Raw genomic sequence first — 23,446 nt, 5'->3', positions numbered from 1 at the left:
ATGCCGTCGGATGTTCCGACGCCCGCTTCGGGCAATAAGCGCAAGGATAAAGCAGCAAAGCCTAGAGTGGAAGAACCGACAGTCCCTGACGCCGGTTCTTTAGAAGGCTCAGTGGAGCCGGAGGTTCTGCCAGGTGTTTCTTTGGAGTCTCAGGAGAGACTTTATTGTTACAGGATGTATCCTCTCAGGAAGTAGGCCAGGCTGAGGGGGCTTCTCAGGTGGCTGTTCTTCCCTCTCTTCCTAAGGTGGTTAGAGCCTCCCCCTCTGTTTTCAAGGCTTCTTTGAGAGGCAGGCCTAGTGTAGCTTCAGTGGGGGTTTCTCCTAGTGCTTCAGGGTCTTTGCCTAAGAAACATATGCTTAAAATGGCAGAGGATTTGATTACTATGATTAGAGGTTCTATGCCCCCTCCTGATAAGAGACCTAGGGTGGAACCTGAGTTTGAGAGTTTTGAGCACTGTTCGGAGGCTTCTGAGTCTTCGGCTGAAGACTTGCAGGAGTATCCTCCTTATTCTGATTCTGATGTGGATGATTCTACTCCTTCAGCTTCTCCTCCTGAGGATTTTTCATTTTCAGAGACTCTGCATTCCATGAGGGAGCATTTTAAATGGGAAGGTCAAGATTTCTCTGATTCCAGGAAGAGGCTTAGGGAATTCTTGTTTTTACCCCAGCATAGGCCTTTAGCTATACCTCCGGTTCTGAATGTGGTGGAAGATGTTTTGCAGAGGCTTCCCTGAATCCTGATTCTTTGCCTCCTGCACCAGTTAAACCGGATAGGTACTATAGGGTGCCTGAAGCTCATAAGTATCTTTTAAGAGTCCTAGGGCAGACCCGGAAACTGTCTCTCAGGGGCCTAAAGGTGTGAAGGCTTCTGTGGTTAAAAATCCTGTTCCTCCTGATAAAGAGGCAAGGGCTTTGGATAGATGGGGAAAGAAAGTGTATACTTCTTCCACTTTAGCCATGAGGGCATTGAATTGTCAGTTTCACATGTTAAAGTATCAGAATTACCTCCTTTCACAATTGAAATCTAAGGTGGATGCTCTGGCAGAAGGTATTGAGTGTAAAGAGTTGCAGGATTTAGTTCATGTGTCTGAACAGGTGGGTAAACATTCCTTGCAGTGTGGTTTTGATGCTGTGCAGGCCTCCTCGAGGGTGGCTGCCACTGGTTCTGTTCTAAGTAGGCACGCCTGGTTGAGAGATCAGAACTTAGCTGAGCATGTTAAGACAAGGATTTTGGATGCTCCTTTACAGTCTGATGTGTTGTTTGGTTCGCCTGTTGAAGCAGTTTTAAAGAAAATGGAGGACAAGGCTAAGTCTATGCAAACTGTTAAAGATTTTTTGCAGGTGCAGCCTCCGAAGTTTAGTAGAAATTGGCCTACTAAGGGGTGGACTTATCCTGCTTATGATTCCCAGTCTAGGGGTAGGTCTAGACGTGGTAGGGGCAGAGCTCAAGGTTCTTTTAGGCCTAGGACAGGGAGTTCACCTGCTCAGACTTCTGGTGAGGGCAGGGGTCAGTCCTTTCGTAAGCAGACCCAATGACCTGCCTTTTCAGCTGCCAGTACATTCTCGCCTGGCAGCACCTCTGGGAGGAAGGCTGTCTCTTTTCAAAGAAAATTGGGATTTAATTACCCAAGACAGATGGGTTCTGGATATCATTCACCACGGTTACAGGTTTTATTTCCATACCTTGCCTCCTTTCAAAGGCATGCCAGACATTCCTCCTCTACAAAGAACAGAGGCTCACAAGCAAATTTCTCTGTTGCTCCAAATAGGAGCCATTCAGTCAGTTCCTGTGCCAGAAAGGGGCCTAGGATTTTATTCTCGCCTGTTCCTAGTACCAAAGAAGGGGAACACGTGGAGACCAATTCTGGATTTATCTATCCTCAACACTTATCTGGACATTCCCAAGTTCAAAATGTTGACGTTACAACAGCTTTTACCTCTGCTGGGCAAAGATCACTGGATGGTAACTTTAGATCTCAAGGAAGCTTACCTTCATGTGCCTATAAGGCTAAGTTGCAGGAAGTATCTGCGTTTTCGAGCTGGAAATTCTCATTATCAGTTCTCTGCATTGCCCTTTGGCTTATCCACTGCGCCCAGAGTATTCACAAAGGTTCTGGCTCCAGTGATAGCTTACTTCAGGCTAAAAGGAATTCAAATCTATCCTTACTTGGACGACTGCCTGATTCTGGCTCAAGAAAAGGAAGACCTTCTACAGCATTTGGAATATGTTATAGCAGTGCTAAGATGCCTAGGGTATTCTGTGAACGAAATAAAGTCCAGTCTAGTACCCTCTCAAGACATGTGCTTTCTGGGTGTGAGACTGAATACAGCAGCTCAGATGGCCTTTTTACCCCGGACAAACAAAAGAATCTATCCAGTTACTTCCATCAACTATCTCTTCAGTCCGGGCTGACTGCAAGGACAGTCCTTCAAGCCTTAGGGTTCATGGCATCTTGTATTCTGGTGCTTCCCAATGCCAAACTGCATATGAGGAAGCTACAATGGTATCTAAAAATCTATGGACACAGCACTGCCAGGATTTGGACACTGTCATTCAAATAATACCTTGCATTCAAAAGGAATTTTTGTGGTGGGCTCAGGAATGTCACCTAAACAAGGGACTCTCTGTGACCCGGCCAGAGGCGAGTCAGATTCTAACGACAGATGCCTCAGACATTGCTTGGCGAGCTCATCTAGATGGAAAATGGATACAAGACAAGTGGCCTGCCAGACTACAGCATCTACATATCAACATGAAAGAGATGTTAGCAGTCCAGTTTGCATTAATGGCTTTCAAGGAGTTACTTCTTCCAGGGCAGGTGTTGATTCTAACAGACAACACAACTGTCATGTGGTACATCAACAAACAAGGGGGAACACATTCTTACCCATTGTGCAGGCAAGCAATGATTTTATGGGAGACTGCGCTCAGCTTGCAACTAACTCTTCAGGCAAGGTTTCTGCCGGGAGCACAGAACTCCTTAGCAGATGTGTTAAGCAGGCAAATCATGGATCCCCACGAGTGGAAACTGGATCTTCATGTATTTCAAAAATTGACAGTGTCATGGGGAACTCCAGACATAGATCTGTTCGCTTCTCCACTAAACCACCAGCTGCCAAAGTTTTGCACGAAGGGATTTCATCACACAGCTTGGAAAATGGATGCTCTTTCTTTCAGTTGGAAAAATCTTCATGTGTATGCTTTTCCACCTCTTCCTCTTCTCCCAAAAGTGCTTCTAAAGGTCAGACAAGACAAGCCAAGGATGATTTTAATAGCTCCAGATTGGCCTCGGCAGCACTGGTACCCATTACTGAGGAGTCTGGTAAGGAAGCCTCCATGGCCTTTACCCTTGATTCCACACCTGTTGTCTCAGAGGGACGGTCGTCTGCTCAATGTCAAGCTTCACTCTCTTCATCTAACAGCCTGGCATATTCTGTTTTGAAAGACAGCAGGTCTCAACTTCCTCAACAAGTTTTAAATGTGATTATGGAAGCCAGAAGACCTAGTACAAGGAAAGTGTACGCAGAAAAATGGAAGAGATTTTTATTTTGGACTGCAGCAAAGAATTTGGAGATTTGAGCCTAATTTGAGTGTGGCTCTTCCATATCTTACTGAGTTATTGGACAAAGGTTTGTCTTTCTCTTCCATTAAGATTCATGCTGCAGCAATTTCAGCTCACTATGATTGTGACCCACCATTGTTTTCACATCCTTTGTTCAAGCAATTTCTTAGAGGGGCAAAGAATATAAGACCCCACGTAGAGCTCCTACTCCTGCTTGGGATCTCAATTTTGTGTTGGAGAAACTTACTCTACAACCTTTTGAGCCGGGCTACTGCTGAACTGAAATACTTGTCATGGAAGACTGCTTTTTGTTGGCCATTACTTCTGCAAGAAGGGTTTCTGAGTTACAGGCCCTTATGGCGGTTGAGCCTTTTTGATTTTTCATAAGGATAGGGTATCATTACGTACTAATCCTTCCTTTATGCCTAAGGTGGTTTCTAGTGTGGCTTTAAACCAAACTATTCATTTGCCTACTTTCTATGCAGATCCCCAAAATAAAGGGGAAAAGATTTTGCACACTTTAGATGTACACAGGCAATTGCGTTATTATTTAAGCAGGACTAAGGATTTTAGGCAGTCTCAGCAGTTGTTTGTTTCTTTTGCTTTGAGTTGCAGGGCAAGCCTGTGTCAAAACAAACTATTTCTAGGTGGATTGGGTTCTGCATTGCATTTTGTTATTCCCATCATGGCAAGGAGATTCCAGCTGGGATTAGGCCTCATTCCACTAGGGCTACTGCCACTTCAACAGCATTTCTAAGGGGTGGCAACTAAGGATATTTTGGAGGCAGCTACTTGGAGTTCAGTGCATACTTTCTCTAAGCATTACCACCTTCCTCTCTACTCTAAGTCTAGGGCTGGTTTTGCCACAGCTATTTTGCAAGGCATGTTATCAGCTCCTGCTTCCTTATGATTTGCCAGCCTCCCTTACCTCTGCTTTGGGATTCTACCCAATAGTTAGGACTGCAGCAATGTGGAATGAAGAACATAGTACAGTTTTGTACCTACCATAAATGTAGATGTTCGAGGATCCACATTGCTGCAGTCCAATTTACCTCCCTCCTTCCCTCTGTGTTTAGGGGTGGTTGTGTAGGTGAGATTATATTCTGGTACCTTTGTATATATTGTATATATTTTTGGTGCAGGTATGTTTGGTGTGTTTTGGTTTTGGCCTTGTCTTTTTAGGGTCTTCTGACATCTGGGGCAAGAAAAGACTGAGGATATGACGTCGGTCATGCGCATTAGTACCCTGACGTACTGACGTCAGTCTAATGCGCCGTGACCGACGTCAGCCATATACTTTGGTATTCGGGCCGACTGGACAGCGGACTACCCAATAGTTAGGACTGCAGCAATGTGGATCCTCGAACATCTACATTTATGGTAGGTACAAAACTGTACTTTTTGTATGGGCTGTCTATAAATTTAGTGACAGTTGGAGTGTAGTTGGTAAATATTCCCTAATAACAGTATCCCTTAGGAGAAGGTAGGGACTTCAGAAAGTTACTGGTGTGAAGTTGGCACCAAATTTATCTATAGTTATATAAGCAGTATCTTTAGAGCAGGAATGGGTATTACCATTACGAAATAACTCAGGGCATTGCTGTGTTCTTTCCTAATCATCTGATGCAGTTAAGAGGGATTTATGATCATCCTTGGTGCTAATTCTAATATCTGATTTTTGCTGATCTTTCTGATGACTATTTATTGTTGGTAAATAGTGATATATTACAGGCCTTCATTAGCTTTTTTATAGAACTCATTAACTCTGGCCTTCCACCAATGTGTTTCGGTTTTATGTTTCAGTGTATATTAGGCTCAGATTGTGACTAATTGGCTTATGCTGTTTGGTAGCTGTGAGTAAAATTCTTTGTCATAAATGACAGCTGAGGCTACATGGGTGCTGGGAATATTATAGTTGAGTTTTGGGAGCTTATTGTATAGTTTAAATAGGTCTGTCATTTTAGCATTAAGGTCCTTGAATTCATAGGTATTCAGTGTGAGTTTAGCGGCTGTAAAGAAAGTTATTGATCTGTGATCAGATCTGACCAGAGATGAGGATGCTTTATCATAGTGCAAGTAGGTGCAATGTTAATTAAATGACATAAAGAAGATTTTAACTCTTAGGAGGTTGGTTAGATATTTATACAAAGGAATTAGCAGGAATCTTTGCACATACTCAGTTTTTGTGGTATAGGTGCTTTATTTAAACTATGAAGAGTTGAAATTACCCATCAGAAAAGTATTTTTATTTATGAGTAGTTTAGTAAGCATGTTTAGAAATATTTCTTAGACTTCTGGGAATGTGGAAGGTAATCGATAGCAGGCTATGAACGGATAATTTGTCTTGTTTAGAGTAATTTGAAGTTCAGTAAGTTCTGTTAGTGGGCTGCAGGAAATCTCCCTGGAGATTATTTGGTCTATGACAAATATTGATACTCTGTTGCAGTTTCCAGCAGGTTTGAATTCATATTAGTTGCATCTGATGTTGTTAATCTTCATTCATTCATGATGAATGGGTCTCAGTTCCATTCTCGGAACTGACTTGGCCATTATAACAACCTCTCGAGCTAAGAATACCCATAGTGCACCTCTGCTCATCTCCTCAGATCTTGTTTGCCACGTAGAGTTTCAAGACACATTAGGCCAGCTCTCCAGCTAAGTGATTTGTTTTTTCAATAATATTTCTTCAACATTTGGGATTTTTCTCTCCTAATCCTTTCTTTAGCTAGTCATTTACTTTTAGATATAGTTCCTCTCTGCTGTGTTAGTTTTTTCCTGCCTTTTTACCGTTTTTTGGCATTTCTTCATACCATTGGTGGTACAGACTCCTCCCTTACCTCTGTGGTAGTTCCTTGTAACATCGTTGGTATTCCCTCCTTTCCTTAACCTTTTACCCTTTGGGTATACTTTAATTACCATCAGTGGTAACTTTAAAAAAAAAATTCTTCTCTTTTAGCCTTGTCTGTGTGTGTGTGTATGTTGTACAGCTAATTACGACAGGATTTTTCATCTTGCTGTTTTTCACTATATATGTGTATATATTGTGGATTGTAGACTGCTGGACTTTCTAATATGGCAGATAAGAAAGGCACAACAGGGTTCAAACAGTGTGATAAATGTGGCAGGAAGATGCCTAACTCCGATGGCCATCTTTCCTGTGTCTGTTGCCTAGGAGTATCACACTTAGAAGGTCAACCTCCGTGCAAGCTGTGTAACGGCTTTAGTACCCACACCTTAGCTGAGTACAAGAATAAGTTGATATTAAAGGGTCTTATAAAAAAAAACCTTTCTCGATGACTTTATCTGAGGTGGAGGTCTCAACCTCTCCTAAAAAGGAATCGAAGAAGAGGAGCCAGTCAGTACCATCTTTTCCTTATTCTCTGGAAATGAAATACACTAAGGCCCAGGTTCATATGGAACCAAAACCAAAATGGGCAAAATTGACTTCTGCGCCAATCTCGGCACCGGAGCCTAAAACCTTGTTCAGGATGCCGTCCTTGTCCACGGAACTGATAATAACTTCCACACCTATGGTACAGACCACTTCCATGGTACCAAAGACCCTCTCGGCACCAAAAATAGTCTCTCCTTCAATACAGATCACTACCCCCCCCCCTCCAACACAGCCTTCTGGTCTTCCATACATGCTGCAGAAGGTGGGGAGACTAGTTCAGACCCGATACTCCCCATCTATCGATCCATTTCTTGGACAAAAATTAAGCCCATTTCTTGGTTGGCCTGAATCTCCATCGGAGATATCAACCTGCTCCACCAGGAGCCTTTCGGAGCTTGATGTAATGAGACTCTTGGATCAGTTCCTGGTGGCCAGAGGAATCACAACTCATTCTAAATCCTCCCTCCCACCCAGAGCAGTGGAATTTTCTCCACAGACTCCAACATATATTTCTTCTTCAACCTCCCCACAAGTATTGGAGCCCTCGGTGCTGACGGCTATCCTGGTGCCAGCTCCGTCGCTTCCACTGGTAGATCTTACCATGGTTTCGGAGCCTACCCTTTGGTCGACGACTCAGTGGGAGCCGACCAACCCTCGAGACCATGACTTGTCTGTCGCCATTGTGACCCCTAGTACGGCATCCATTTTCTCTGTGGCACTATCTACGGTTCTGGTTGCTTTGACAGTCCTCTCGCGGGTCATTCCCTGGGGGCGGTTTCATTGGAGCAGGGTGTGACCCCGGTGCTGAGGTTGTCTTTCTCGCTTCCGGCTCCCATCCCTTTTCAGGCGGGTGTGCCTTCCAGGTTATTGAGATGGTACTCAATTCAGATCCCCCCCCGAAGAGCCACCCTGTAAGAGATCGTGCCAGAGGAAGCACATGGATTCCCCTGAGGAATCCCTTACCAAAGACAAAGATTATGATGAGGGGGGAAGGGTCCCCACAGTCACCCCCTGAGGATGTCTCCTTTGGAGACATACTAGAAATCTTAAAGCAGTAGGGTGACTGGAAGCCCACCAACCCTTCCTCTGAGGAATCTGTATTCTTGCAGGCTTTCCATACTCGACCCTGTACTTCCTGGGTGACTCCACCTGCAGATGAATTGGTCCAGCTCATCGTGCAGTGTCCCTGGAAGAGTCCTGACACCATTGAACCAATCCCGTGGAGACCGGACAAAATACTCTCCCCTCCAGAGACTCACCCTCATTGGTCCAAAGGCTTGGCAGTAGATGCTATGGTTTTGACGGCGGCCACTAGGAGGGAACTTACTGAGGAGAGTTCTGCTGTCCACCCTCCAAACAGGAAGTCTCGGATGATGGACAGACTAGTGAAGCGGGTGTATGCTTCATCGACCTTTGCCATACGGTCCTTGAATTACTTGGGACACTTTACCCGTTACCAGAGGGACCTCATCATGGACCTCTCGGGAACCTTAGCAGGAGCTGTGTCTGAGGTTCATAACAAAGTTGCCTCACACCTTGCTACCCTGGAATCCATATCTAATTCATCCATGAGGTTGATTTTTCATACTACCAAAAAGGCGGACAGAGCAGCGGATGCAGGCGTTGTCATGAGACATCACACCTGGATGCATTTGTATGACTTTGTGGACCCTTGTAAGTCTTCCTTTATCAATGCTCCCATTGATGCTTGCTCCCTTTTTGGACACATTAGCCAGGTGTGAAAAGGTTGGCAAGACCCCTGTCTGCTGTGGGCATACATTTTTCCACTCCCCAACAATCCTACTCTAGGAATCAGAGAAGTGGAAAGATGTGATTCATAAAATCCCAAGGACCTTTCTCTGACACATGTGGGGAGTTTTCCCCCAGGGGCAGAGGGGGGAGCTCATCAGGAAGACGCCCTTCCCGAGGTAGAGGTGGTCCATGTAACCAGGGGTCCAGAAATTCTTTCTCTAGGCAACCTGCCAGTGCTTCTGAAGAGTAGCCAGATTGCTTGCCTGTGGAAGCAGTTGGGGGATGATTTTCTCTGCACCACCTAGCCTGGCATTCCATAACGATAGATTCTTGGGTGCAGACGATAATTATCAGAGGTTATCACATCCCTTTTGATCTTTACCCGAGGTTGCAAAAGCGAATCCTCAATGTTCCACCCAGTCAACAGGATGCAGCAGCACAGGAAATTCAAATGCTGCTTCTAAAAAGAGTCCAAACAGTCCCACCAGACCGGATAGAATCCAGATTTTACTCAAGCTTCTTTTTAGTGCCAAAAAAGATAGGGGACTGCAGGTCAATTTTGGACCTCAGCATCCTAAACAAGTTCATCAGAGAGACAAAATTCCAGATGGTCACTGTTAAATCTATCCTCCCGGTTCTGAAGGAAGATGACTGGATGTGCTCGATAGATCTTCAGGATGCGTATTATTATATAAAAATGGACAAACACTGCAGGAGATTTCAACGCTTCTGGCTGGGAGCTAATCACTACCAGTTTCAAGTGCTGCCCTTTGATCTCTCCACAACCCCCAGATTGTTCACCAAATGTATGGCAGTGGTACCAGCTCACTTGAGACTGCAAGGATTCCGGGTGTTTCCATATCTAGACGATTGGCTCTTTATCACCCCTACAAAGCATCTACTGCTTCTCACCTTGCACTACACTCTACAACTAACAAGATCCGTAGGGATCTCAATAAATGAAGAAAAGTCAAAACTGGTACCTACTCAAAATCTGGAGTTCATAGGAGCGACATTCAACACACAGTCTTGCCTGGTCACCCTTCCGCTTCACAGGCTTCTAAGACTGAGATCTCAACTCCAAGTGATACTTTCTCTGAACAAAGTTCCAGCTCGTGCAGTCCTTCAACTACTAGGATCAATGGCAGCAATGATTACTTTACTTCCTCTAGCAAGACTACACATGAGACTACTACAATGGCTCTGCCATCACAATGTTTCCTTTTAACACACCCTATGTCTTTTCAGATCCACATAACAAACCACTGAAAACAAGACTTGAATTGGTGGATAAAGCCAGAAAAGGAATTATGGAGTCCCCCCTTCTCGCCCTCTCAGTCCAAAGCCATAGTGACCATGGACGCATCCCTGTTGGGGTGGGAGTATTTTCAGGGAAAGACAGTCCAAGGCACTTGGTCCCCCATGGAGGCAAACTTGCATATTAATGTCCTACAACTGAGGGTGGTGCTTCTGGCATTGCAAGCATTCCAGTCTGTCTTCCCATCAAGGACAATTGCTATCCAGTCATACAACATGTTGGTAGTCTGGTATATCAAGAAACAGGGGGGAACCAAATCCTATCCATTGTGTCGAGAAGCCATGAGAGTTTGGCAATGGACGATATCTTCCAACCGCTTTCTGATAGAAATGCACATTCCCAGGGATTCAGTTCCAACGTGATTGTGGACAAACTGAGCAGATGCATTCTCCTGCCTACAAGTGGTCCCTCAACCCTGTCATAGCCGCAAAGATTTTCAGTCGCTGGGGGTCAGCCTTGTTGCAATCTATTCACGTCTCCCACCAACCACAAATGCAACAGCTTCTTTGCCCTAATCCCCCCTCAGGGGGAGTCCCCAAGGGATGCTGTAAACATGATTGGCTCAAGGGACTACTTTATGCCTTTCCTCTGATCCCACAATTTCTAAAGAAAGCTCTTTGGTCGAGAAGCAACAAATGCAACAGCTTCTTTGCCCTAATCCCCCCTCAGGGGGAGTCCCCAAGGGATGCTGTAATACATGATTGGCCCAAGGGACTATTTTATGCCTTTCCTCTGATCCCACAATTTCTAAAGAAAGCTCTTTGTTTGAGAAGCAAAGTAAACCTCATTGCATCCTATTGGCCCCGATAAGTCTAGTTCCTTTTCCTTTGGCCTCACCTGTTTCACTGACTATGGACTCTGGATCCAACCCCGGGACTACTGTCACACCCACAAGGGTTGATCCATCCAAACCTATCGAGACTCAAGTTGACAGCTTGGTTCCTCCACATCCAGTAATTGCCAGGCAAAATAATCTAACCTATACAAAAGATTCTTCTGGCTTCCCATAAACCATCCACCAGGAAAATTTATCTTAGCAAATGGAACAGATTCATGTTTTGGTCTCGAAAAAAAGGACTAGACCCCTTTTTAGCTTTGATTAGTTTAGTTTTGGAGTATTTATCAAATCTGCTCCATTCAGCTTCTACTATTCTTGTCCACTTAGCAGCTATCTCAGACTTTCACAATGGTTTCCAAGCTTCCTCTTTAATATCTCACTTCCTCTGTAAAAACCTTTGCACATTAAACTGCCCTTCAAAGAGCCAATTGAACCTTGGAATTTGACGCTCATCCTACAAACTTTGACTCATCCTCCCTTTGAGCCTACTGCTACTTGTGATATGAAATTTGTGTCTTGGAAAACTTTATTCTTGGTAGCAATTACCTCAGCAAGAAGAATATCAGAATTACAGGCCTTGTGCATAAAATGCCCTTACATAGTTTTCCACAAAGAGAGTGTCACTTTGGAGTTAACCCATCCTTTCTACCTAAAGTTGTCTCAGAATTGAGTATTAATCAGTCCATTGATTTGCCAGTTTTCTTCCCATATTTATCTAAGAAAGGAGAATATTGTTTGTACTTATTGGATGTGCATAGACAGTTACACTTCTTCTTGGATAGAACTAAATCACTACAAAAATCTGACAGATTATTCTTGTCCTTTTTCAGGACCCAAATGGGGGAAACCTGTTTCTAAAGTAACTTTGGCAGAATGGCTGTGGCTGTATTTCTTTTGCCTACCAACAAAACCATATGTGTCTAACAACTAAAATCAAGGTGAATTTGAACAAATCAGTTGATACTTCAGTCGCTTTTCTTTTCAGAGCTTCCATGGATGACATTTGTGCAACAGCCACATGGGCTACTCCTCATACCTTTATTACTCATTACAAATTGGACTTGGTCTCCAAGGGGAGCGCATCCTTTGGCTCAGTGGTGCTCAGGAATATCCTTACATAGGGCCTCCCAGGAAATAAAGCAGCTAGGGCATCTGTCCCATCTGTCATGAATGAATGAAGATTAATAACATCAGATAAAGAAGTTATGTTCTTACCATAACGTTCCATCTGTGTTGTTGATCTTCATTCATTCATGACATCTCACCCTCCTACCCCCTCCAAAAGACTCCTCCAGTTTCAGATTTGCTCCTAGTTTCATGACAGGGCATTTGCTCAGACAAGGCCTCTGGTTTCTTTTCTTTCGGGCAAAATCAATCTGAGGAGATGAGGAGAGGGGCACTATAGGTATTCTTAACTTGAGAGTTTTTTGGCTGGTGCGAGCTTGTTGTAATGGCCGAGTCAGTTCTGAGGATGGAACCAAGACCTATCCGTCATGAATGAATGCAGATCAACAACACAGATGGAATGTTATAGTAAGAACAGAACTTCTTTTTAAACATGGTAAGCAGGGAGTCCTGTCTTTAGATTGAACAGATTCTGTTACAACACTGATATGGACGTGTTCAAGTTGCAGGCAAGTCTGGATTCTGAAATTTATTATTTAGACTTATGGCACTGAGCAGAGCAGCCTTAATGTGGTTTGGATTTTGAATTTACTGCAACACATTTAATTATATTGCCCAGAAGGTGGACTTTGCATTGTGGTGGCAGGAAGCGCTTTGGCTGTTATGTGCAGTCCATGGCATGAAAGGTGCAGGCCATCTTTGGTGAAGCGAGGTGGGCTGTCTCATGCTAAGCTGACATATACTGGATCCCCTGAGAATGACAGCATTTATTTAGACAATTCTTAAAGCTTAATTATCTTTTCTTTTTATCCTGGGATCATTCTGGGTGAGTTAGCATTTCATATAGGGTCAAGTCTTAGCTGCATATGACAAATTCATAGCAAGCTCCACCGTGTCTCCCTGCATGCCTTTCTGTGTTCCGTGCTCTGAGTTTTCAGGTCTACATGAGAGTGCCACCAGGTTTCTAGTTAGATTTGTTTGGTTTGAGGGACTGTAAGGCCCTCAAGATGTAATGGATTGTGGCATCAGAAAGGCAGCTATCACCCTGCCTTTTTTTCAACCTAGTGAGTGTAGAGTCAATGTGCCTGACGATGGACTCACCAATTACTAGAACTTTCTGACTTGGGCTTGCAGATTTAGTGGCAGTGGAAGGTTTACATTTTGCAACCTAATGACTTACTAAGTAATGTGACAATATTGTACTTGTGTTAGTGACTTGTTTTTGAAGCTCTTTAATCTTGTTTGTTGTAGGCTTGGGAAGTGTTTATTTTTTAATGCCCTCAGCCTATATTGGTTTAGTGTGATCTTGTGGTAGTATGTATGAGTTTGTGCAGTGCTTATTGAAGCTTTGTGTAATTGAGTGTGTGTCATCCAAGTTATACAGATAGCTACACCTCTGATGAGTCATGCCATGTTGATGCAGTAGTATTTGGTTGTCAGTGGTTGTCAATACACTGTCGCAAAATAGCAACATCAGTAAGACTAGCAAGGGCAGAGGTACACTGCGCTTTCACATTTGTCAACCAGGCAGAATGTCTAAAGGCAGGAATGATACATTAAACAAATTTAGTACGCAGAGAAGGTATATATTAGGTGGATAAAACATGCCATAAATAAGTGAATAGCTGAGTCAAAGATGCACTAACACTGTTGTAACAACTAAGTGAGCCTACAGGGAAAAATTAGATAATACAGTCTAGCTGTAGTTTGGTACAGTACACAAATTCAGTATACTAATAGTATTGGTGTAAAGGGGCAGTATAGAATAAACATGGGAAGATAAGCAAGTAGTGCATAGCTGTGGTTTGGTGCAGTGCACAATTTGAGTAGTCAGAAAGCAATACACAAATTCTGTATGATATCAACAGAATGAGGGCAGAACAGGTAGCAGAACTTGTATACTCTAAAATAGTAGGTTCAGATACCACCATTAGTATGATTGGAGGATGGCTTGGATGCCACAAACCTCATATTTCAAGGCTTGATTGCCACTAGTAGAATGAAGAAAGGTTGACTCATAAACCACAAAATGCACACTTAAGGGTCAGTAGGCTTCAGTGCTACTCAGTGATTGCTTCTAGGACATAAGAGACTCTCTTGCCACACTCTTGGATGCAGCAAGATATAGTTACTATCAATAATTAGGCAGAGTACAGTTTTAGATGGCGAGACATCATACAAGTGCTTGTAATTGCATTGATTTGGGACTGCGAGTAAGGAAAAAGGATGAAATACTACGCGTGGGTAGTTCTGTACCACCACTGATATTAGTAGTTGATAGCTAGCTGTTTTCTTAATGTAGCAGGTATGTGCTTTTCACTTGTAGTTAGATCTGTTTTGTTCCATTGAGATAGCCCTCCACTTAAGAAAACAAAACATAATTTAATTGAAGCAGAACTGATGATACTAGCTAACACAACATTTGGTTTAGATGTCGCCTAATTTTTTTGGCCATGCTGCTTCCATCTATGCTGAAAACCTATTAAGCTCTGGGATGCAAAGGGCATACTCTGCAGAAGTGCCATGAAGCTAAAAATATTCTCACAGATTATGGGTACTTGAGCTGAAAACGTTGCTTTTTCAGGCCTTGACAAACGGACAGCACTCAGAAGCATTAAGATACTACCAATTTATTTTGGTGGGCCTTGTGCTGTGATGTAACAGTCTGTTACAGCTTTTTGTCCTGCTAAGGCAGCTGTTTAATAAATCCTGGATTGTCATGCTTCAAGACATGTTTATCTCCCCTTTGCCCTCATAAAGCATCCCTCACCAAGAACAGAGGTGAATGCATCTTTGGGATTTCCAGCTCTTTTTAGTTCGTGTTATTTGGTAAATATGCATTTTTGGAAAATTGCTGTTTTTGATGCCTAAAAGACTGAAGGCTGTAAGTGTGCCTGTAGTTTTCCAGCCGTGACCACCACAGGGATTGTGTGCTTTCCCTGTAACACATACATGATGTTCCCTGCAACACCTACATGATGCAGACAACTATCCTAACCATCATCATTTCACTGCTTGTACCCTGTTGTGCCTGATGGAGACACCGGAGGCCTACATCACTGCCAGGCAACTGACAGCAGTAGGAACTCCCCAACACAGACTCTATGTAAACAACCTGTCAACTTATTATGTGGTAGAAATTGGAGAGGTCTAATGTAAAGGGATCTAGAGTCCAGACATAAGTCCATGCTTGGATAAAGTTGTGGTGGTATCTGGTGCCCCATTATTCCACATCTAGTGAAAGGCTGATGAACTGCTTATCATCACTGGATGAGCAAATGTATAGCCAGTAAACCACCTCCCTAGCACTCACATGTGTGTGTGTTTGTGTGGGGGGCGGTGAGATCAGAGCAGATGAGGCAGGCACTAACCTTCCTTCATTCCTGGAGGAGGCAGTACCTTGAGTCTCTGGTACACATCTCTGAACCAGAATTTGAGATTACGGATTTGATTTCCTTTCTTTTCTTTGAGTGGAACAAAATTTGTCGACAAGGTTAAAGTAGCCCTGTTGCTGTTCCCATCCCTTGACCCTTGTTTGCCCCTGCTCTGTTAGACTTGCTTAGCACATGGCAGAAGATGGCTTTACCTGGGATGGCACAGCACCATTCCACAAAATAAGTTGATGCTTGGTGCCATCCTAGCTTGCATTTCCCCATTACTAACACTTGAGCCTCTTTGTAGACTGCTTCTTACAACAGTGCAGCTTGACTCACTCACTCACCATCTAATTCACAGCTATTGCTAAGTTAGAGTTGATTAAGGTGGCTGTCCTTCAAATAAGGATAGTAAGTCCTCCCCTTCTATCTCCATCCCCACATTTGATGACTCCTTTGAATGGCTTTTAGTCAGTTGAATTTGAAAGTGCATCACTAGACACTCCCCAGAAAAATATCTAAACAAACATTTTGGGAAGGAGGAACAGGAGGAGTCATATTGGGTCATCCTATTCCTAAAGTTGATCATTAAGAATGCCATGTCTGAGGCTTGAAGGTATCCTGACATTGACACGTCCAAGCCCAAGAAGAAAGACCATAGTCTTGGCTTCATGGTGTGAAGGGATGGATCCGTAAGTATAGCCCAGATGACCTGATTTCAGTTAATGGCTTGAGTATTGGAGGAGATGGGTGGGGAATGGGGAAAGTAGTGAGCAGCTAATGTTGACTTACCCGTCCCAGGGGTAGAAGTCTAGTTTCCTGCAGCACTGAATCCTGCCGATAACAGAATGACATGTAGTGAGAACACTGAAGTGTTTGTGTGGCATCTGCCAAACTGTGTAAGCAATAGCTCTCCAAGGAAGTATGAGGACTGATTGAAAATTAGCTAATTAAGAAAAAAATAGTTTATAAGTAACAATTTTCTCAAGGCTTTGTGTCCATTCACACATCTACACAATCCAGGGGTTGCAGCATTCTGAGTTGTATACATTCTCTCTCTGTGAGGTTATGAGATGATTTTTTTAATCACTTGGCTGTCAGATGCTTTCCAGTTGACAATTCTAAATTATAGTCTTTTCAGCACCTGTTATACTCCGAAGACTTATAAAGTATCAGTGAGAATCATGGTGTATCCCAGAGTATGTTTTGTAAATGTAAAAACTCTGCTTCCCTGCATGTTGCTTCACTTACACATGATTAGGTTGCAATTTTGTGGTTTTATATGTTAATGAATTTTAAAGACGTATACATATCCAAACATAGACATGAAAGCTTAATTATGATTTCCTCTTCAGGAAGCAAAGTCTTGGATCATGGACTTCTTTTTAAAGAACTCCTGCAAACCCAGAATTTCCGCATAACAGTGGTGGAGGATGCTGACACCGTAGAACTATGTGGCGCACTCAAGGTAAGCAGAATCCCAGCTGCCATTTAGTGGACTCTGCACAGGGCCCAAGTATTTTAATCAGTCCAGAATACTTTGTCTAGTAGTTGCTGTGCCAAACAGATGAGCCATATTACTTTAGGGAGAACACCGCTAAAATGATCAAAAGTAAAGGTAGGAAAAATGGCTCCAGATGGTAGCAAACTCACATGGATACTGGTACCAGCCTTAATATGTCAGTGACAGCCTTATCTGTGGTCACAAATGTGCAATTTGATTTATGTTTATAGATCAAGACTGAGGTATTGCAAAGAATTCACTTTTGTAAAATACAGTGATGTCAAAGCTAATATGTTTTAAGCAGGTGTGACATAAGGTGTTTTTTTGTCTTTGACTGGGAAAAGTCTGACTGGGTAAAACCCATTTTCAGTGGAGGCGTGTGGAGAAAAGCTCCACATTTAAGTTACACATATGATGTACTTTTGTAATTGCAGGGTAAAAAAGCATCTGTACATGAGTTTATTTGCATGATTTTTAAATATTTCTTACATGAACATAGCATTATAACACACACACACACACATAAACAGAGAAATTAACATTAATTGGCAGCTAATGTATTTACAACATGATGGTTGCAGGGAAAAGATCAACTGGGGTGTTTTTGAGTTTAGTAATATTTACAGACTGACAAGTAGTAATGTAGCTTTAAAACTGATGAGAGGTATGAAAGGATAAGAGAAATATGAACGGAAAGGAATAATGCACAGTAGTCTGCTGTGTGCATCAATCCCAGAGTGCTGCCCCATTGACCCATGCACAGTTCTGCATGTGAGTCAAATCGCAGCTGCTTTGCAAATGTGCAGCTTGGTGGGTTAGCCTGTACATCTGCAGGCTGAATAGCTACCTTCATTGGGTGTCTGTCAAACTGCTAGTCAGGCTGTTTTCCTCCATCCACCCGTCTGCAAGGATGGGGGTCATCTGATATTGGCCTCTCATTTCTACGTCTCACCTCTAGTCTGAGGGTTTCAGTGCCTAGACTGGTAATCAGGCTTGGGATGCATGGGTCATAGTCAGGACTTTATCTCCCTTTTCCATGAAGCTTTGTGTTTTATTCCTAACTTTTAAAATGAAAGTTAATGAATCAGAGATTATTTATAACATGAGTACACTTCATGGAATGTATATCATAAAATGTATTTTTAAACTAGTGATCGTTTTTGGTGTTAATAAGTTAACATGATGCCTTTGGTTGATGTTCAACTGTTGTGAAACCCTGGCATTAGAAACTATGAAGTGCAAGCCAGGCTACGGAGGGAAGAATGTATGCTTTATTTTTGTGAGGTACTCATGTCAGAAGGCTGAAAGGCATGAGAGAATGTACTTAATTGGGAGTTCAAGGCAGTACACGAGTAATTAACCTGGCTGTCTCAATTCCAAATGGACTCTTTTATTTCTGCACTTTCTGAAGCTCAGTTAATGAAATGTTTATCATGCTAGAGAAGCCCTTTGATAACACTGAGCACAGTGCCTTCATTGTAATTCTACTCACCGCTACTTCATTGTATTGAACAGTGATGAAAGGCATCAAAAGAAATATAAATCTTGATAGCTCAGAGTAGAGAGAATGCAAAGGAAGTGCCATTAACACAGACTTCCATATCATAATGTTGCCTCAAGCCTGATTTTCGCATTGTGTGCATTAAGTACAATGCAATTTCCTACATTGTAATGAAAGGCACAGTATCTGCAGCTTAGGCTAGAGTTGCTGAGATAAGTCCTGAGTTCTTTTCCAGTAGTCTTTATCTGATAGGGAAGATATGTTTGGGATGATGCCCCCTGCAATATAGTAGGGTAAGCACTCACAGTATTTGCTGTCCCAGATTGACAATAGCACCAGAAAAGGACAGGTATGAATATGCACGATTAGGATGCTGTGTTATGCTGCTAGCTGAAATGCTAGATATGAATTCTATTACTTACTCACTTACTTATTATAGTTTTACATTTTCTCTTTTATTGTAGTTGCTTAGATAAGACAAATAATGTTTGCTTTAGTCACTTTATAATTAGAGATTAATCATTTTGTTTTGTTGCGTAACGGCACTTGCATTATAATTAGAGAATAATCTTATTTTGTTTTGTTGTCTAACCACACTGTCTTTACAGTTCAGACCATTGTTTTGGAATATAAATGTTCATAGCTGTATTGCATGTATGACATTTGTAACTAGTTTGTCATGTATATAACATGCTGTTCTTGCAACTGTGCACTTTGTTTTTTTCCCCTTCTGTTTGAGTCATGGATGAAAAGGGTCCGAGCACCAGTCAGTCATCTTATCTAGTTGTTAAGTAAACAGAATCCCTTCTTTTGGTTACTAGTTTTAAAGCTGTATTTACAGGAATAGTCTTAAGAAGCAGGATAAATGATTCATGAGGAGTACATTTTTCCAACTCCAACTTGGACAGTCCTTACAAGTTGGTTAGGGAAATAGGAAATATTTGTTAAAGCAGACAGACTTTTCTGAAATAAGTAAAGAAAACTAGTCATTATACCAGACTCTCTAAATGAGTGTGTGTGTGTGTGTGTGTGTGTGTGTGTGTGTGTGTGTGTGTGTGTGTGTGTGTGTGTGTGTGTGTGTGTGTGTGTGTGCGTGCGTGCGTGTGTTTGTTTGTGTTATACAGAGATACATATGTAATTTATACATGTACAGACATATGTGCTTATGTATTTACATATCCACACACACATATAAACGCAAACACACACACATATATGTGTATATATATTAAAAACAATGAGTTTATGAAGTCATATGATAGAGTTCATGTAGGAGAAATACACTGCTGGTGTTCACAGCCCTGATTTTACACTTCTCACACATTAGGGAGTTGTATGCAGAAAGGAGACAGCATAATCAGTCACATTCAGCCCCCCTCCCCCCCCCCCCCCATTCAGTATGTGGAAGAGCCAGGGCAATGATGGCGTGATGACAGAAACAGTGCTGTCAGTCTGGTAAGATGATGAAGCCATGATCTGCTATGTCAAGACTGAGATCAATTACATTGTTTGACTTCCACTGATATTAATGTTTTGTCATTTTGAGTACTCATCAGCCTGTAAGTATCTGGGCTTGAGTCAAGCAGATGTAACAGAAAAGTTTTTTTTCTATGATGTTGCATTTTCATGCTTTAGTTTCAGGTGAAACTGCAGGAAGCCTACTGTTTGCCACCAGATAGGTGATCAGTGCTTAAAATTTCAAACATAAAAGATTGCAGGGGTCCTGGCATGGCAGCTCAGATCCCTCATTTTCATGATCTTTGGAGTTCTTGTGATTTTGGAGTACACACACACACACACACACACACACATATATATATATATATATATATATATATATATATATATATGGGTCCCCTTCATATGATCGACTTTTCACAAAGTCAAATTTCATATGGCCGTGACCATATGATCGACTTTTGAAAAGCCAACCATGGGGAACTGCTATTTCCGTACAGTGCGGAATGGGAAAATTTCCATCTTACTCACTGTAGTGTGATCTCGGAGTTGGTATATTTTAGTTATGGGGGGCTGTGGGGGGGTAGAGGCCCCCGCGGGGGGTGCAGAGGGGCATAACCCCCCTGCTAACAGCATTTAGGTAAGTGTTGGTTGTGTTTTTGTGTTTACTTTACATGTCCGGCTTTTCAAAAGTCGATCATATGGTTTCGGCCATATGAATTTCGACTTTGTGAAAAGGCGATCATGTAAAGTAGACCCATATATATATATATATATAGAGAGAGAGAGAGAGAGAGAGATGAGGGGGTTGCCTCAATGTTAGGGGATGCAGGAAAGCTAGCCCCCAGCAATCTTGTGAGTGTTGCTGTTTTCTGACTAGTGACCTCCCAAGGTTCTAGATGTTTTGAGGTTAAATAATCATGTTTATTTTTAATGAGATGGAATTATTTATTGTGGACCCATGAACTACAGCTCTAAAATTCACAAAATACTCTGTAGTCAAGCTTCTTACATTTGTGTACCTGGGCTGATACATTAAAGTCACTTTTTTTTTTTATTTGAAACTTTTTTTTTTCAATAGACCTCTTTGACCATCAGTCAGAAGTGGAGAAAAGTGGTGGGGGTATTAAGACATGTGGCATTGCTTGTAGAGGTCGGTATTAACTCTGTGGAGGGAGTGTAAGGGAAAGTTGTGGGGTTTATCCATTGGGCAGTGGAGTTAGATGGCTTGTATGCTCATAATGAAGTTAACCGCTTTTTAGACCTATTATATATATATATATATATATAGGTCTGTCTGAAATGATTTGACCCATTGTCATACACTGTCCTTAGAGGTGGCTCTTAATTTCAAAGGCAAAGAAATTGTCACTTTGAATTTTAATAAATACTGTAATTTTCATGTCATTTATTTATGCGATAACTTTTAAAAATATTAAAAATCTCACATTTATACAGAACACTGTCTTTTGAGGCCAGAAATCAGAACAGCAATATGGGATGGGGCAGATCCTTTAACTTCTAGCACAGCATTGTGAAGGTTTAGCACCATCCTGTAATGCTGTCTAGAATAGTACATCATCATATCAGGAAGACATATTACAAATAATACTAAATAACAGTAACAGAATGATGCAAGTCTGCAGGATAAATGTTTCACTAAGTGCAGGTGAAAGCAAAATGTTTATGTAAATCTTATTGTCTGTGCTTGGCATATGTATGTTTTCTGTAAAACCACATACATGACAAGTAAAACTTTGACATGCATGCAATATCAGGCATCTAAAGACAGGGGTAGTACGCTGTTGGGTTAAGACATTCAAGTGCAATGTTAATAGCTTTAAATAATGTAGGGAATGTTTCACATGCAACACTAGCTCCTTTTCACATGGTTCTGCTTATCACCTACGGACTCTTTTCCTGCCCAAGTACAGCCCTACTGATGTTTCAGAACTCATACTGCAGGCCTATGGCTTTTCCATTATGTGCTGACCACAGCACCATGTATGACATGCAGGTGGGTCACTCTCTGTGCCTGACAGTTATCCACTGCTATGACACATAGATATTTTGTATTGGGGTTCAATACCACTGCAAAATTTCTAAGCATGGTGCCTTTGTGGACCCATGAAAGAGTTGAAATCTGGATTAGGCTTCTGCTATTCCTAATTAGCTTACACAGCATGAGAAATCGCAGTCTCTGGTGACATGTAAATGCTTGGTGCAACAGGCTTCCCCAAGCATAAATGCCTTGGAATCCCAGTGTTCAGGAACGCTTTTCTATTTGTTAGTCTGAAGGAACTGATAAGCAATACTTTGAAACTGTGAAATTTACAGAATACTCAGTTTAAGTTTCTAATAGTCGTTCTGACTATAATTTGATCCTACCTGCTAATGTCAATATCTGTTTATGTTTAAATTTATTTGTGCTTATTTATTTACCCTTTTTGTTGACAGGGGTTTATAGCAGATGCCTAGGGGAGAACGGCTCCAATTGCAAAATAGGCAACTTTATACTATACAGAAAAATGTAAAGCTTAAAGTTAGAAGATAGACATAAAATAACTGAAAGACAGCTAGCTATACTAGAGAAAATCTGCAATTGGTAAAATACAAATTCATTATATATTAATACAAAACAAATTGAATGAAAAAGAGAGAGAGGAGCTGTGAGAGAGAGATAGGTAGAAAGCAGAATGTGATACGGGTAGAAAGAAAATGGTAGGTGAGGAAAGGTGGGTAGAGTGTATATTTTTAGGTGATACAGAGAAAAGGTAAGTTAGAGGCAAGTTGAGGTAGATGGAGAAGGTAGTGAGAAAAAGTTGAAATTTTACTGGAGGGAAAAGCTTGTCAAGAGACAAATAGAAACAGCAGAAGTAGCAGTAAAGGCAAAGAGATAGAAGCAAGTGGGAAATTTACATTGAAAATTTGCTTTGTTGAGGTGCATAATGGTAATGTAGGTGTGCAATGGCCGATGTGGTCTGGCCCATGGAGGTGTTTTCTTAGCATGTTTATGAATCTGGATAGGTCTGTTTGTGGTCTGATGGTGGTAGGGATATAATTCCAGATTTTGGAGATGTGCTTTGAGTACAAGGACAGACCATCAGAGTTGTGGGTTTTCATTATGGTTAATAGGGACTTGTTCTTGCAGTAAAGTGATCATGCAGAGGTTTAAGGTTCCACTAAGGCTTAGCGTGCAGGACAGTTTCGAGGTTTGTAAATTATATTATTAACAGTTGCTGACTGGGTGTTAGAAAGAATGTGGAAGTGCTAAGCAGCTTAACTATTTAAAGGTTAGGCAGTGATGGTATTTTACGAGATTAGTTAATGGCAAATTTCGCTTTCTTGTTATTGCATTCTTCAGTTTTTATTAGTAAAGATTTCTGAAGTTTGGTGTAGATGCGGGTAGCATATAATAGTGAAGATAAGAGATATACAGAGGCTATTTCTTGGCACTGCTACAATATAGGAGTACAATTTTTCTTTAGGTTTTCTTGGTAGCTTGTTGTATTTGAATTAGTCTGACAGTTAATGCAGATGATTAAAGATCTGTTCATGAGCTGTTTCCTGTGGTCCATTGGTCCCAGGTTTGATTCCCTCAGCCTCCACTGACTAACTG

The 23,446-nt window shown here is 41.9% G+C and overlaps 1 protein-coding gene across 1 annotated transcript in view; it reads left to right on the top strand.

Moving 5' to 3' along the window:
* Nucleotides 1-23,446, top strand: part of GPD1L (glycerol-3-phosphate dehydrogenase 1 like) — a 922,781-nt gene that overhangs the window by 482,050 nt on the left and 417,285 nt on the right. The window contains exon 5 of the mRNA XM_044086437.1: nt 16,720-16,832. Coding sequence (XP_043942372.1) covers nt 16,720-16,832 — 113 coding nt within the window. The remainder of the gene's footprint in view (nt 1-16,719; nt 16,833-23,446) is intronic.

Source organism: Protopterus annectens, chromosome 10.part0 (assembly GCF_019279795.1).
Source record: "Protopterus annectens isolate FY-2018-M chromosome 10.part0, PAN1.0, whole genome shotgun sequence".
Classification (NCBI taxonomy): domain Eukaryota; kingdom Metazoa; phylum Chordata; order Ceratodontiformes; family Protopteridae; genus Protopterus; species Protopterus annectens.
Note: the sequence above shows the minus strand (reverse complement) of the source record. Positions and strands in the feature narration are given on the sequence as shown.